At 50.7% G+C, this 16,201-nt stretch overlaps 7 protein-coding genes across 7 annotated transcripts; 5 read left to right on the forward strand and 2 right to left on the reverse strand.

Annotated features, from left to right (window-relative positions):
* Window positions 1–186: 186 nt before the first annotated feature.
* Window positions 187–1,412, reverse strand: M431DRAFT_83786 (hypothetical protein; the record flags this gene model as incomplete). Its single annotated transcript, XM_024923354.1, has 4 exons — window positions 187–936; window positions 1,011–1,140; window positions 1,212–1,276; window positions 1,347–1,412. 4 exons carry the CDS (start codon window positions 1,410–1,412, stop codon window positions 187–189), a joined length of 1,011 nt encoding a protein of 336 aa, XP_024775047.1.
* A 485-nt stretch (window positions 1,413–1,897) lies between these two features.
* On the forward strand, window positions 1,898–3,273 carry M431DRAFT_140463 (hypothetical protein). Its single transcript, XM_024912611.1, has 3 exons — window positions 1,898–2,538; window positions 2,597–3,007; window positions 3,064–3,273. Exons 1-3 carry the CDS (start codon window positions 2,242–2,244, stop codon window positions 3,142–3,144), a joined length of 789 nt encoding a protein of 262 aa, XP_024775048.1. The 5' UTR covers window positions 1,898–2,241; the 3' UTR covers window positions 3,145–3,273.
* Window positions 3,274–3,492: 219 nt separating this feature from the next.
* Window positions 3,493–4,420, forward strand: M431DRAFT_399302 (hypothetical protein). The gene has a single exon (XM_024914860.1). The coding sequence runs from the start codon at window positions 3,665–3,667 to the stop codon at window positions 4,181–4,183; it is 519 nt and encodes a 172-aa protein (XP_024775049.1). The 5' UTR covers window positions 3,493–3,664; the 3' UTR covers window positions 4,184–4,420.
* Window positions 4,421–4,488: 68 nt separating this feature from the next.
* Window positions 4,489–5,635, forward strand: M431DRAFT_83254 (hypothetical protein; the record flags this gene model as incomplete). Its single annotated transcript, XM_024923293.1, has 2 exons — window positions 4,489–4,681; window positions 4,749–5,635. The coding sequence occupies 2 exons, from the start codon at window positions 4,489–4,491 to the stop codon at window positions 5,633–5,635; spliced, it is 1,080 nt and encodes a 359-aa protein (XP_024775050.1).
* Window positions 5,636–8,380: 2,745 nt separating this feature from the next.
* Window positions 8,381–9,582, forward strand: M431DRAFT_507042 (hypothetical protein). Its single transcript, XM_024918910.1, has 5 exons — window positions 8,381–8,797; window positions 8,872–8,904; window positions 8,959–9,199; window positions 9,266–9,341; window positions 9,417–9,582. The coding sequence occupies exons 1-5, from the start codon at window positions 8,418–8,420 to the stop codon at window positions 9,530–9,532; spliced, it is 846 nt and encodes a 281-aa protein (XP_024775051.1). The 5' UTR covers window positions 8,381–8,417; the 3' UTR covers window positions 9,533–9,582.
* A 1,154-nt stretch (window positions 9,583–10,736) lies between these two features.
* On the forward strand, window positions 10,737–14,074 carry M431DRAFT_507044 (hypothetical protein). Its single transcript, XM_024918911.1, has 8 exons — window positions 10,737–11,076; window positions 11,190–11,260; window positions 11,334–11,727; window positions 11,796–11,877; window positions 11,945–12,421; window positions 12,477–12,795; window positions 12,853–13,166; window positions 13,256–14,074. The coding sequence occupies exons 1-8, from the start codon at window positions 11,014–11,016 to the stop codon at window positions 13,573–13,575; spliced, it is 2,040 nt and encodes a 679-aa protein (XP_024775052.1). The 5' UTR covers window positions 10,737–11,013; the 3' UTR covers window positions 13,576–14,074.
* M431DRAFT_399345 (hypothetical protein) lies at window positions 13,696–14,807 on the reverse strand. The gene is made up of 2 exons (XM_024914861.1): window positions 14,027–14,807; window positions 13,696–13,853 (listed from the first exon to the last, which is right to left on the reverse strand). The coding sequence occupies exon 1, from the start codon at window positions 14,528–14,530 to the stop codon at window positions 14,048–14,050; it is 483 nt and encodes a 160-aa protein (XP_024775053.1). The 5' UTR covers window positions 14,531–14,807; the 3' UTR covers window positions 13,696–13,853; window positions 14,027–14,047.
* Between the last annotated feature and the right edge of the window lie 1,394 nt (window positions 14,808–16,201).

Here is a 16,201-nt window from a genome sequence, read left to right on the forward strand (position 1 = left end):
CATTTCTGCATAACAAAATAAGAAAACAAAACAACAGGGCTGGTTATGCGTATTATCCTTCAACGGTTTCCTCCCATTTTGTGGTGCGCGCATATAGAACTGAACATGGCTGAGCTTATAAACGTAAAAAGGAACGAAGAAAAGAAAAGAAGCAAACAAAAAGGTCGTAAGTCATGGGCGTCTTCATCAACAGCATCCTCTGTTCCTCCTCCGGCTGCTCAGCGTAAAGACTTCTTCCCATTCCCGCAGATTCCAGTTCTGGGTTCGGCCTTTTCCTCTTCTGTGCCTCCGTGGGCCGCTGAGGCTCTCGTCCAACGTGCCACCGGTGATGGAGCTTTTAATGCTGCCTCCATCGCTAGCCGTATTCCATCCGCCACCGTCTCCGTATTGAATGCCGCTCATCGGGTCGTCTGGGTCAATTTCGCCCAGCTCAATCTTGGTCAAGATCATCCTGGCCAGTCGGTTGAAAATCTCATCCACGCCTTCGCCATTAAGCGCGCTTGCTTCCGTCACGACGGGAATGCCCACGGTGCTAGCCCACCGGCTCGCCTCTGCAGATGATATCTCACGACCCTCTGGCGCCTCCGTAGCTCTCTGTTGGGTGCCGGCTCCAATGGAACCGGCATGGTCCTTGTAGGAAGATGAAGCCCCGCCGTTGACGCCTGCCGTCATAGTCGCTACAGAGCCCACGCTGCTGGGAGTTGGAGGAGGCAAGCTTGTATCAATGAGGTTCTCAGAAGCCAAGTCCAACTTATTTCCCACCAGCATGACGCTCAGATGAGGAGACGCTAGCGCCCGCGCATCGTTAAGAAACGGTTGTAGCCCTCGGAAGGATAAGTGCGATGCGATGTCGTAAACCAAGATTGCGCCGGCCGCTCCTCGATAATACGACCTCGAAACCGATCGAAACCGCTCGGTACCTGCTGTATCCCATAGCTGTCAAGAGGAAAGATTGTATCAGCACATGTCCGGGCCCCAGCAATAGATGACGAGGGGTTGGTATGGTTTACTTGGAGTTTTATCCGCTTTCGTCTCGCCCCGCTCCCGACCTTGATGATTTTCGTTGCAAACTCGACGCCGATGGTCTGTGACGATAGTACTCGCCATTCGTTCTTGACAAATCGATGAAGCAGACATGACCTGTGTGCAGCGAATGTCCCTGTTAGCTATCGTCAAGCTGCAGAAACTGCGGCGTCTGTGGTGCCACTTACTTCCCCGAGCCGCTGGGCCCCAGCAATATAATCTTGGCCAAGTAGTCGTACATGCTTCCGAGTTCCTATCCCATTGTTGTCTCAGTCAGCTCGTCATACCAGCCTCGTCCTGGGCCTCGTCTTGAGCTTCCTCACCTGTTCGGGGCGGGCTGTTCCAGTGCTGGATTCGCTCGCCCCGGACGACCGCCTGGGTCTCATCATGGGGCGCAAGTCTCGACCGGCGAATGCAAGTTATAAAAGAAGGGCTGGAATGTCGTCGCTGTCCTTGTCGATGATGCAGCGGTAGAGGCCGAGGGTGCCGGGTGTCGTCAGAGTGAAACACAGAGATAAGAAAAGATATCGTTGCGAGATTCTGGATGTGTGATGTCGCTTCGGGTCACCAAAGTGGCTTGGTATGCAGGGATGGTGTCACTGTGCTTTCAGCGCACGGGCCCTCTGAATGGCTGCACCCGTAGTGCGAAGACGGCGCCAACCCCCACTAAACCTAAGCCTGAACGAACTGAACTGCCCACTGCCTATCGCTGGTCGCAGCCCAATGACTAAGCTACCGCTGGGCATGAATATGAATGGAGTCGAACCCACTCCGGGACCGTCATGTGGCTCATATACGGTGTACAACATGACTTGTGATTCTTGCAAAGGACAGGTTGAGCTAGAAAAAAAAGTGATGAGATTATAGATTATCCCTTGAGAGCCTCAGGCCAACTTTCTGAATCATGCCCATTGCTGTTATATCTTGGGAAGCTCTGAAAAGGCATAGCACCATCAACTGCCCTGATGTGGTATACATGTACTGTAGACTACAATCTGACTCGACGCTGTTAGTGCTGAGGAGCACCTGAAAATGGCAATTGAGCTGGACTGGAGCTTCGAGCCTCGGCACAGCGCCCCGGTTTCACAACTACGACCGCCCTTGATGACTAGCAATATGACATATTATTCACAGATGTAAACATCTCGCATCACCTCTTCTTTTCTCTCCTTCATAAGAAACACCACCAATTCAATTCACCTACAATCCACCCCAGTCATGAAGATCCAGGGCCGCACCTTCATCATCTCCGGCGGCGCATCCGGCCTCGGCAAGAGCTCTGCCATCGAAATCATCAAAGCTGGCGGCTATGTCTCTGTCCTCGACCTGTCCGACGAAGAAGACGGCAAGCAGTTGGAAAAAGAGCTGGGACCGTCTGCAAAGTTCTTCCACTGCAATGTGACTGAGACTGAGAGCATCGCAAAGGCCGTTCAGGGCACCGTGGACTGGGTGAAGCAGACGGGAAAGCCATTGGGCGGTATCATCCCAGGGGCAGGCATTGGCCTTCCAGCAGCTGTAGGGCTTTGCTATTGCCATATGTCATAATCCGGCTATTTTGCTAAACAAGATACAGATCTTAAACCGCAAGGGCGAGGCCCTGAACATTGACGACGTTGACTTTGTCCTAAGCGTCAACTTTAGAGGCGTCATCGACCTCGTCCGGCAAGCCGCAGTCCATCTCGCCAAAGTCGAGCCCGAGGGCCCAGACGGAGAGCGCGGCGTCGTCATCTTGGTCAGCAGCTCGAGTGCCTATGACGGCCAGTACGGCCAGGTCGCCTATGCGGCTACCAAGGGAGCCGTCGCATCAATGGCGTTGCCCATGTCTCGCGATCTGGCGAGCTGGGGCATCCGCGTCGTTGCCATTGCCCCCAGCCTGTTCAACACGAATTTGACGGCTGGCATGAGCGACAGGGTTCGGAAAGCCATAGAAGACACGTTTGTGTTTCCGAACAGAGCCGGCAATCCGCCCGACTTTTCCATCTTGGTGAGTGCAACAATGGTTGGTTTGAATCTTGCAGAGATTAACGCGCACCCGCATAGGTCAAGCACATTATTGAGAATCCCATGTTGAACGGAACTGTCATTCGATTAGATGGAGCGTCGAGACTAAGCAAGCTGTAATTCATCTGCAATCAATGTTGGGAGTCTAGGCTTTTAGGATTCTGTTCATCTCAGCCGATAGGTGGTGTAATTATTGCATGTACACGTATTCTGTAATATCAAAGCAGTATAAACATAATGAAACAAAGCATTTTAATTCATTACTTTACCAGGTATTCGTGTGCAAATGAATACCTGTAGAGGCTGGGCTACATACATGTACCTACCTGCATATAGGGGTTCCTTTGTCAATCTCTATGCTCGTGTGCTCACATGAGCTCACCCCACCATGATAGCGATTGATTGTGCGCCACCACACTCACTGAACATTCAATTTCATTTTCTCATCAATCTAACCGACTCCTTCATCTCAAAACCCCGATCTGCATGTGCTTTTACAACCTATTATACTCAACTACACGGTATAGATGGCCATTCAACTTCTCTCAATATGACACAAATCATCTCCCAATAATCAGCGCTTCGACACCTTGCTAATCCGTAGCCTCCATGGGCTTCGCTTTCCTCATCTTGGACAATCATGCAGAGTGAATGGATGACAAACACAACAAACGCCAAACACCATGGCTACAACTCGTCGCAGTTATTTCGATGGCATCTCATTCTGAGCCTCATCTTTCAACACGTCCGCATCTGCGCCACCATGACACCAAAAGAGGCCCACGATAGGATCCTCATTCGCTTACAACAAGAATACTATCCTCTACGCCAAACCCCGACACTGTGCCATCTAGGAATCCAGGCTCTAGTCCTGGCCCGATATGTCTGGCTAGCTACAAAGATGCTCTTCCTAGAGCTATATCTGCTGGACCTAGCCTTCTGGAAAATTCATTGTTATGCTCGACGGAGGAGTTTTCTACCCCAATACACAAGGATTTTCTCTCCTGGATTTCACAGACTCGCAGTTTTAGCACCGCTCCCACCCTCCAGGTTTCGTTACTTGATGGCGAGAATCGTAGCGGGCATTTGGTATTGGTGGGCGAGCTTCCTTAGCGTCCCGCTGATAGCGTGGATTGTGTTCAACGCAGCCAAATTATAACACATATAGGCTGTTCAAAAGTACTTACAGCCCAAACATGTTCTCATAATAATTTGCACACGAAGTATTTGCCGTCGAAGAAGCCGACTTCTTTATCAGATGCGGAGAGACAGTACTAGCGTGAGGCCGGGAACTGTACGCGGATATAACGCTTACAAACCGGAAGGGTAAATGCAATGCAAGAGGCTGTATATGCAATGGTTTACTCCACTAACAGACAAAGCGATGTCGCAATCATATTTACAATCTTGCAATCATTCGATTCTCTCTGATCTCTTGAAAGTGTCAATTCAAGTTTGCCCATCATGGCTGCCAAGAGACTCAAGATTGCCGTCCTAGACGACTACCAACATGCGTCTGAGAAGCACTTTGCAAAGTTCAAGGATCAACATGAGATTGCTTACTTCCCAGACACTTTGCTGCCATACAACGGCCCAGACACCCCGCAGTCGGTCAAGGATGAGTTGGTCAAGAGGCTTGAGCCCTTTAATGTCATAAGTATGTATGGCCTCATACTCGTTAGTATTGAGCGACAATGAGACATAGACTAAATATGCCAATAAAGGTACTGTAAGAGAGCGGACGCCGTTCCCTGCAGAACTGGTGAATCGACTGCCCAATCTGCAGCTTCTCATGACACAAGCACGCCGCAACCTGTCACTGGATCTTGATGCATTCAAGGCACGGGGCATACCCGTGGCCACGGCAATTCACGTCCATGCTACTGGAGAGAATGCCGTCGAGAGTACCGTTGAGCATATCGTGACCACGATCCTAGCACTCGCAAGGAACATTGCCGCAGACGACGCTGCAATGAAAGCGGGCCTGTGGCAGACCGGCCTTTGCACTTCCCTGTCCGGAAAGACTCTGGGTATCATCGGGCTTGGCCGTCTGGGCGGTGCCGCAGCTCGAATCCTCCACGTTGGTTTTGGCATGAAGGTCATAGCCTGGAGCCAGAACCTCACTCAGGAGGCTGCCGACGAACAAGCCAAGCACTTCAACTTGCCAGTCACAACCTCCACCGGAGAAAAGACTTTCAAGGCCGTCAGCCGCGAGGAGCTCTTCAGAACCTCAGATGTCGTCAGCCTGAACTATGTGCTCTCGGACCGCACCCGAGGATTCATCACATCCAAAGATTTTGACATGATGAAGCCATCGGCCTTCTTCCACAACACGTCCCGAGGCCCGCTCGTCAACGAACAGGACCTGCTCAACACTCTCAAGGCCGGCAAGATTCGCGGCGCCGCGCTCGATGTCTTTTGGCAGGAGCCTCTTCCTGTGGACAGTGAGTGGAGGAGCTCTGAATGGGGTAAAAATGGTCGGAGTCATTTGTTAGTCACGCCGCATACCGGCTACGTTGAAGAGACGGCCATCAACGGCTTCTATGAGCAGGCGACGAGGGATTTGCAAACCTGGATTGACGGCAAGGAGCTGCCCCTGAGGCTTGTATGATATGATTGTCGTGATCTTGCTCGCAGAAGTCATAGTAAATATGTTATGAGGTGATGCAGTCATGCATAAATCCATATGACCAACACGTTATGTCCATCTATAAGACTGATTGATGTACATTGTGAATCTTAAATGTAGGATTCGCCATGTTATGTTACTAGACATTGTCCAAGACAACTATTCTGACAGTGCTCAAAACAGCAATAATTCCTCGATCCGTTTCTCCCACTTTTTATATCATATCGCAGCAATCACCTAGTATAACTTACCCGCTGTTGCCGAAATGCCTGCTCTCGACACGAATGACGTGAGAAATATCCATTGTCAAAATTTCTAGGGAAAATTACCAAATTCGCTCCGGAATGGCACCCTAAGCACCCTTGAGCTAAGTGGACTTGCATGCTCCTACGAGTCTACATGTAACCTTGAATGGGACCACACTAGCACAGACACGCCCATGGTATATCTAATCGAGTAGACAGGACTTGATAGGAGATATCAACTAACGTCACTGCTCAAACTATTGAAGTCTTGTGTAAGCTATCGGCATGTTGTTGCACCTCGCCGTGGTTCACCCCATTCATTTCTCCAATAGAGTTGGAAGTTTAGCTCGAGGCTTATTATAAGCATAGAGCATTGACCTGCAATCTTGTCCGTTTCACGGGAGAGGCTTTTCCGTCTGATTCAGCACCATCTATCTAGTATTTTCGGCTCAAACCGATAGGCTATGGTGGCTTGGCTGTCACAGATGTCTTACCATCTACACGGATACATGTAAGCTAGATCTGTGTACCTGGCAGAGTGCATGTATGGTACCATCATGACTCGATAATTTGCGGACTAGATTAACTTGAAGAAACCCCTGTCCGTGTCGAATCAGAACCCCAGCCACTTGCATTGGAGATGTCGAAAATATCCCTCAGTTTCTGTTGAATCGCGTCAAATGGCATGTGAAATAGATACACGAGCACAGAAACTATCATGTACCACAGACTGCATGTTACATTCAACGGAAACATATGATAGCTTGAAGACAGCAGACAGATGCATCGGTGAATAAAAGCATCCCCCCAACAAACCCTAGCCTCCTTTATAAGCCTGCAGGGATATTCCCTTTGATCTGTGGATCTCATCGCTTAGAGCCCGCACCAAGGCCTTGTGTTTTGATGTCATCTCGATTTTTTCTCCTCCATTGCGGCCGTCGGCAAGCTCCAAGACATGCATCATGGCCAATCCTGTATTGCCTACTCAGCACCTGGGCGCGGTTTATTTGCAAGCGCTCAGAGGCAATTCCACTGGCATGCACAATTCCTTGTCCAAAACATCCGCGACGGACGTCTGGTATCCTATGGCGAGGCCACGAGGTTTAAATAGCTGCATTTGAAAAGCTTCCTTGAACCATTTGGACACCGAAGGCCACGAGGCCGGAGATGGGTTTAGCACATGCCGATATGCAATGCCCATCACAAACTGGAATAGCAGCGTGGCTAAGGAATAAACAACCATGATTCTTGCTTAATGCTTATCGGGAATGTTTCCAAGATAGGCATATCCGTTTTCCCACTTCGGGAGCTAGAGCACACCTGCTTTTCCGCCTTCTTCACCTCTTCCTCTTCTTCTGCTTGTCTTTAGGGCGACAATACGAGATCTAGGAGTTCATTACAATAGCATTTCCGGCGTAGTTCGCATCGCTAAAGCCAAAAGCCAAGTATTTCGATGTCCTCAAGATGATCTGATAGGTGGAAAAGCGGACAGTAAATGCACACTGGTCAGCTGAAGCATTCGTTGACAGCACGGTTCTAGTGCTAGCGGCCTTGGGATCATCGCTGATCACTTGGCGACTAATTGCGGCCTTGTGAATAGATCCAAGTCAACCTTGAGGCTATGTAGTTACGGTGTGTACAAGGTCTCACAACGCCAAGTCATACCGCTCCATGAGATGCGACTGCACGGGCATTTGCTTGGCATCAAGTGCGCGAAAAGGCATATGAGCCCCCAAGTCATTTATCTGCCGAGGCAGGCAGATAGAGCCAAAATGCTCATTGAAATCTCTCCTGATCATCGCCGAGAGTCCGATGACATTCTAACGTTACCATACTCGCATTCTAAATACTACCTACAGTTTACACATGGACACTTTGCATCGGGTCTTTGCAAATCTCAAGACGGACACAAGAAGCATCTCCACGAATGGTTGCAACTCTCCACCTCCCCGCGAGTTTCCACCCATCCTAATTTGGCACTTGGATTGAAGGCGCCCCATTGCTCTAGCCAGGGGCTAAACGTTGCCTGCATGAATGATGTGACGGCCTAATGTGACTCTGTAAGCACTCGACTCAGCGTCAGCCGCGCTTCGCCCTCCCAGACCTGCCAAATTGTATCAACCTCCAAGCGCCAATGGCTAGACCGTCCACAAGGCGTCCTCGGTCGAACAAGCCCAAAAGGGGGTACGGAGTACTCGGCCGAGGAGGCTACGGAGGGGGTCTGCCCGATTGGTGGTCTGCCGATTAGTGAATTGGCGACATCCGTTGTTGAATGGAATAGGCAGGTCGACGCAGAAGCATACTACAGAGACACGGGTTGGCCTGCTACTGATGGCTCCATCACAAGCCTTTTTGTTGATCGCAATGGAGCGTGCAGGGACCAAAGGGATGTACATAAATGGGGACGAAGATCATAGTATATAATAGAGCTGCCATCCCTTCTGCTGCCTCGCCCTTTTTTCTCGTCTCGCCACCCTCCAGCCTCCAATTCTCACCAGATATCCCCCTAGTGAATCAAGATGAAGACCGCCATCAAGACTCTCCTCGCCGGAACCGGCCTGGCCTCCCTGGCCTCCGCCGTCACTCCCGTCTCCGATTCCGACATGAACAACCTGCTCAATGCCGGAGGTGTCGAACTTGCCATGAGGGCCCAGCCCATGTGGTTCTTCGGCCAGGCCATGAACCAGCCTCCTTGCATTCCCACCTTTGCCACCACTCCCAGCGGTGGACAAACTCCCTCCGCCCCCCTTTGCGACTATCCCAACGTTGGCTGCAGCTGCCGTACCCCCGGCGTTGGCATCACGAACCCTTCGCCTTCATTCCCTACCTACTACTCCTACCAGAAGTGTACCGACACCACCATCCGAATTCAGTACTCTCTGTTCTACGAGAAGGATGGGTAAGTCTTGGGCCTCTCTGAAGCTGACTCTACCATCATCTATGAGGGTTCGTGATACTGACCAAACCTTTTAGTACCAACCCCCAGGGTATTTTGGGCCACCCTTAGTGAGTACCCTCCAACTTCGATTTGATAATGTTCATATCACTAACACCATTTAGCGACTGGGAGCGTGTCATTGTCGAGTGGGCCAAGGGCTCAGACTCAAACTGGACCCCCAGCAAACTCCTTCTGTCCCAGCACTCTGGCTATGGCACCTTCAACTGGAGCGATATCCAGAACACCTTCAACACTGCCGATGGCACCCTTCAGCGTGGTGGTGACAACGGCCGCCAGAACCTTGACCACCCCAAGGTCTACATTGCTTGGAGCAAGCACGCCAACTACGATGACCGCAACACTGTAAGTTGAAAAAAGAACTTGTGTAACTGTAACTTTTGACTCTTTTTCTGACTGTTTGACACGCAGGGCTGGAACGACCCTCTGTCCCAGCTGGACGACAACGCCTTCCGAAGCCAGGACTGGTGGTACTTCCCCGTCGCCAGTAAGTATCGCACACCCAGAATCTTGAAACAAGCAAGATTTTTCTTTTTTATTACAGATCGCTAACGATTCGCAGCCGACTACCTCCGTGCTGACGGCTCAACTGCTCTGGGCCAGCAGCTCGGCAGCCTCAACTGGGGTGACGCTTCCTCCAACCCTCTTTCCGTCCACAACAGCCTCTGCTCTCAGTAAATTAGAGGGAAAGGGGATATAATACCATAATGTATATAAAATTAACGGCCTGAAAATGAAAGTGAAATTGATGACGACCGAAAGATTGAGTAGCTTTGCCTGTGACTTTTTGTGATGTATAGCATAGCATGTGATTTGGGGGCCGAAGGATCCGTGTCTTAGCCAATAGTGTCAGCCGATCATTCCATTCCAGGTCATTGCACCCTTTCTGTGTGCATGGCAATTGGTCACTCGCTTAAGCCCGTCTGCCATCTTAGCTTGCATCCTCGAGACCAGTAGCTTTTTGCTATTTAAGACATGAATGATACAATCAGCCTTATAACCCGTCACAGTACAACCAACGGCATTGACAGCCCCACAGTCCGGCCCGGCCCGGCACCCCAGGTACCAACATGCCTGTACCAACAATATACGGACAATTGATACAAAGATTAATAGGTGAAGAGGCAGGCCTCCATCTAAGATGCAATTAAAAAGGCCAGTGTTCGCTATGGACAATTGACAAGATTAATCTGGCGTTGGAGCTGCCAGCACGATGAGCTACCCTACATGACTATTGCATATACTAATAACGTTATACAAGCCTAAAGTACGAAGTGATCTTACCTACCTGCTAGAGTAGATTCCGGACGGCACCAAAGCCTAATTGATGTATACCATTGCTACCTCCAAAGAACCCATTCTCAATTATCAGTTACTGCTACGATATAGAATGTGACTTTATATAAATATGTATGCTGTTGTAAATAAAGAACTCACTCGTATTCGGCATTGACAAAAGATGCTTGTTTGGGTCGTAGCTCTCGGCCAATGCCGACGATGCAGCTACGGAGCGGGTATCCCCGATTACTCATCGCCTCAACTCCGAAAATGGGTGCCATTTTGCTCCGTAACGCTCCGGCTTGTGAAGGCTGGTCGCCGACGTTGGGAAAACCGGCATTTGTCAGGCCCAACCGACAAAAAGCGCAACCTGAACTGCCTCTTATGTACTAACTTTGCATGTACTCAAGCAGAGGCGCCCGCCAATAAGTACGCCAGCAGTTACTTGATTGCCCCGGCGTTTTGCCTGCGCGGGTGCATGTACCGAGTTTTTGAGTTTTGACAGGCAAGCAGTGCTGGCTGAGTCACCTGATCAGCACCAACGATGCTTAATGCCCAGCAAATTTCGCACGGCATTTGTCTCACTGCATCACCACGTACCGGATTCGAGCATCTTGGCATCTGGATCAGGAACACGCGGCAGCGGCAATTTCACTAATGCCCAGCTCACCAATCAGACATACAGCTGTGGCTTTTCCATCGTTGGCCATCCCGGCATAGGGAGCGGGGATCAAATTGCATGAGACGCGGGGCAGTGCTTTGAGCTTAGACCTGCGAGCCAAGCACAGACACAGGCACAGGCACAGGGTTCTTTTCTCGCCAGCAATTGTCCAGTCTCTTTTTCCTCAGCCCGCCGGAGTTCGAGGTGCCACCAGCCCGCCATGTCGTCGGCAAAGGCCACCAAGAAGAGCGCGTTCTCCTGCGAGCCGTGTCGCAGGCGCAAGGTGAGCTTGAGCTTTGGCTTGCAGCGTTGCTGTCTCTAGCCTCTGCTGCAAGATGGCACGCTGAAACGAGAGATTGGTCCAGTGTCCAGAGCTGACTTTGCTGGTGGCGTTAGGTCAAGTGCGGCGGCGAACAGCCCATGTGCCAACGCTGCGCTGCTCGTAACGATGAATGCGTGTATAAACTGTGTGACTTACTTGAGACTCTTCTCTTACTTCTGGTGGCTCCATCCCTTGTGGTTGACTGACTCGTTCTGCAGGAACCCGACGTTGTCGTATACGCAGAGACTGGAAGACCGAATTAAGGATCTGGAGGAACAGCTTGCAAAGGCGACGGCAGCAACACCACCGGCGGCGGCCAGCAACAGCAAATCTCCCGCGTCAAGTCACTCAAGTCCTTCGGCTCAGCAAGACCCCCGGCAGCAAATCGACGACAGCATAGCCCGAAGTTTCCGAGGCCTCAAGATAGACGACAAAGGCGGCATCACCTACCATGGGACGACCAGCTTCTTCAACCTCCCCAGTGATCACAGCTCTGCCGCCGTGGCTGTCGACTTACACGCCTCGGCTACCGAAGTCGAAACCCAACGGAGAGAGCGCCTTGTCTCAAACGCATGGCAGCAACGTGTCTTGGAGGAGCATTCTGGAATTCCCGTACGTGTGATGATATGGTGTGCTCGCTATTTGATAGCATTAGTTCTCATGATTTTTTCTCTTTGCAGGAACCGTTCCAAACACTTCTCAATGTCCACTGGTGCTGGATACAACCCCTCTTCAACTTCATCTACCGACCTGCTTTTACTCGTACGCACCCTTGTAGTTCCTTTTCGTTCTTTCTATTTTTCCCCAGTGATATTTACGAGTTTTGTAGGCGATATGCAATCCCTGGGTCCATATTACTCCCATACGCTCCTCAACGCTGTTCTCTCGCATTCAATCCGATGGGCAAAGAGCGATCCAAATACAAAGCGCATTCTAGATGAGTCGTACGACGGAGGTGCTGTGTTTGGTAAGCACGCACGCAGCATGCTGTTTGACGAACTGAGCAGGGGTGTTTGCACGATCCCGACTGTCCAAACCCTGTTGCTCTTAAGCGCGCAAGAGTGTAGTCTTGGAAACACAACCCAAGCTTGGACATACAGCGGCCTGGCATTCCGGCTGATAGACCACCTGGGAATACATGTCGACGGAGAACGGTATCCTGGCTCGGTCCATTTCAGCGACGAAGAAGTGGAAATCCGACATCGAGTCTTTTGGTCGTGCTATTTCTGGGACAAAATCATCAGTCTCTATCTCGGTCGCTCACCATCGTTAAAGCACACTACCGTATCTCCGCCTCAGATCATGTGTAAGTCGCTCATGTTGATGTTTGACCGCTGCCTGCTAACGTCTGTTGTTGTTAGTCGATGACTCTGCTGAGAACGAGCTGTGGGTTCCGTTTGGCGCACCTCCACTTCAAACTGCACCTTGGAAGTATCCACCATCCACTGCTCACTCAGCCTCGTGCTTCCTGAGCATGTGTCGGCTATCAGTCATCTTCAACGAGATCTTGATTCACATGTACGACCCACTCATGCAGAATACGGAATCCGAAGTGCAGGAGTGCTTGACTGCCCAGGAGCCGGCTCTGCAGCAGTGGTGGGACGAGCTGGCCCCGTATCTGAAGCTGGAGCCCATGGCCTTGCCCAACCTGGCCCCACCATCTCATATTGTCACCACAAAGTAAGTCTTGGCTGGTCCCAATCGCCGATTCCGTAGAGATCGTTAACCGTCGGATAGTTGTCTCTATCATACGTTTAAGATCCTTCTTTACCGTCCGATGCTCACTCGCAGAAAACTGGAAGATGACGTTGCGTCACATAAGCGCTGCCTTGTCGAATGTGTAACCTCCGCCACCGCCATCATAGCCATCTTTGATCTTTTTTGCCGAACGTTCACGATGAATTACTGTGTACTGTCGCTGGCGTACAGTGTCTACATTGCTTCATCAATATTCTTACTTCAGGTCCAGGCTGCCCCAGATGATGGGCAAGCCCTTGAGCGCCTGAATTACTGTATCGAAGCTTTGAAGCAAGTCAGGACGTTTAGCCCTGGTAAGTCACAGACCTAGGCATACCCTTTCCTTGTTCTGCTCCCTTTATATCCTGGATGTCTGAGTCAAACCTTTTCTGACTTATCTTAGTCATCGGCAGCGCCATAAACCTATTGAACAAGGAGCTTTCAGCGGTCGGTATCTCGTTGGATGTGCAAGACCACTACCAACCACCCCCACCTCCTGCTGCCGCCGAATTTCCTCAAGGAAGTCCAGTGTATCAGGCTACCGAGGTGCCCTCTTCGCAACCGCAGGCTGTTCATCCACTATTTCATGTTCCTTCAACTCACAGCTACGGCACCCATACCATGTCCATGGATCCAGGAATCTTTGAGGCAATGTCATCTTTAGAGCCACTCAGCGTCAGAGTCGGTGCTCTTCCTAACACCGATCCGCAAAATCCATTCTAGCCACCCTCATTCGCCGGGTCTACGGGCCTGTCGTCTTATCCTCGTCCTAGGAGAAACACCTTCGGAAAGTAGTCGAACCGATTAAAATAATAAGCTTTTATCGTAGCTCGACATAAAACAAGAGCTAGACCGTGCCACTGTAGACGGCCACGGCTGCTCAGCCCATATCTTAGGGGATAGCTTGGTATGATCTTCGTCATGTGTCCATGGCGTCTATCTCGTACGCGGCCTCGTCCGGGGCGTCGGTTCGAACGTCGAGCTGATGTCTCATTATAGGACTGTAGCCGTTAGACAGAAGAAAAAAACAAAAACAATATTCATCACACATTCGCAGCTCTGTTGTCCACGTGGCCTAGTTCGGATCACAGCCCCGTCCTTATCGTGTGCCAGTGGAAGCTTCGTATCGCATATTGAAGTGCTTCAAAGGGAGGTGAGTGGAAGAGAGATTTACCTTGTGATCAGAGGCTCTTACTTAGGTATATATATATATCGAATCCAGATCGGGGAATGCTTGCGGGGCGGCATCCCTGGCCATCAATCGTTCGGTGACGCTCTGGATGGAGTCCATCTGTCCACAAGAAACAGAGGTAATACTACAATATGGCAGCAGGACGGAAGTTGGCCGAAAGCCTACGGGTAATGGCTTTATTAACCCAATCCCGGCTCTCGGCATCAATGCGTGAAAAGAGTATATGTTCCGTAATACGTCGGTTGCGGGGTCTCTGAAGGGATGTCTACATATAGTACTGATTACATGCGAGCAGTACTCCGCGTTAGGTATGCTGGAAACTGCCGGTACCGCCAGAACGGTGCCATCCACATGGATACAGTGTTTATTTCTACGTTGACAACAGGCGAACATTCTCTCGACTGACACAGGCTCTATGCTGTTCGGATACTGTGGTCCTTTGCTGCATTGGGCGCATGTTTCAACTCCCGACGCCTCTATCTGCATGTTTCAGCCAAAGAGTTTATTCTCCAGGCTAACAATGGAATCATTTGTGCTGGATGGGAACCTTCACTCCGCTCAGAGTGAGACAATGGACCCACAGATATGCAGCTATCATCGACAAGAAGATAGAGAGATTCCTCTATGAAAGCACACGACCAATGGTTTTTGACGATGGAAAGCCACCATTGACTGATCACATCCCTGGTCACGGAAGCGCGGAGGATCGAATGGATGACCATCAATGCTACCTACTGAATCAGCTAGCCGACATTAACCCAAAACGAACCATTTCGCTTTTATTCGTGGAATTATTCATGAATGAAGCCATTCGCGCTGGTAGCAGACGAGGTGTGGTACTCGTTTGCTCGTATACAGATGAGGATGAAAATGGGCTTTGCAGAAACTTTTTCCTCTCCGCGGTGAGATGACGAATTGGTGAAGAACAGGCTGTTGACGGATGAATTCCAGATAAATCCCCATTGGTATGGATAAGAACGGAGCACACACACAAAGACCGCAGTTTTGGGTCGGCTTTTACCCACCGCCCCTTAATAATGTCATCGATGACGAGTGCTGACCTTGGAATGGTTGTTAGGTATCTCCTCTTATTGGGACCAACGACGAAACGTACAACTTCCTTTTGCAGAGCAAGAACGGATACATCTCCACAATCAATTTTGAGAATGCTACTAGCCAGAGGACCCATTACATTCGATACGAAGTACGATACAGTTATCATCTGAGCACGAGAGGAAGTCGGGGATAAAAGAGGAACCAGGGCGGCCTTTATGATGCTGGATATTACGGAATATTCGTATATACTCCGTACAGCACGGCGATTGGCAGGGAGCATAAATCGGCATATACTTGTGCAACTTCCCGAAGCATCTACTCGGTCCAATGATGAGTGATATTCTCACAATGAGGAGATCTGACCCAAGGGGGTGCCCCGCAAGGGGGTCATTCTACAAAACTAGATCCATGGCGCGTCCTCTGGAGTGATGCTTCTCTGGGCGCGAGACTTACGCAAACTAGCAATGACGGGGTCGACGGGAGCAGCCGCATTGGTCCGTTGGGATGGCCCAGATGGCGGGCACACGATCGGGGCTTTGTCATGAGTTCCAGCGTCTTATGTATGCTGTACTCGTACATCATGGAGCCTCACAGCTGCTGTGGGACTCGAGAGCTTGGAGCTTGGGCTCTTCGGATCGGAAGTTGGCCGATGGTCCCCCACACGGATTCGCATGCAACGGGCACATGAACTACCGTGAGCTCCATCTCCGCCTATACAAGGGGCGCACAGCGCGTCCATTGCCGTGCAACACCATGGCTCTGGGTTGGTGATGTTTTTCTGAGCTTCACTTGTGCTTTCTGGACATGCGTTCTTGGGACGAGGCTCGGTCGCCCAAACAGGCGCCAATTCCTTTGGCCTCAGGCAACACGGGGCATTTCTCAATTGGGTCTGGGCTGGAGCCGGTGTCATAGTGGGTTAAATGTCGGCTAAAACTCTCTCGGTACCGAGTACCTAAAACAGCCTGTAATCTAGACGCCTCTTTCTGGTACATGTACAGCCAGAATGCGCTCTGCATAGACCTCGGTCTACCAGAACGGGAGCGGGGTCGCAAGCCCATGGCCAGTGAGAAACGAATCCGAGTTGGGAAGCGGTTGGTTAGC

Source organism: Trichoderma harzianum (assembly GCF_003025095.1).
Source record: "Trichoderma harzianum CBS 226.95 unplaced genomic scaffold M431scaffold_5, whole genome shotgun sequence".
Classification (NCBI taxonomy): Eukaryota; Fungi; Ascomycota; class Sordariomycetes; order Hypocreales; family Hypocreaceae; genus Trichoderma; species Trichoderma harzianum.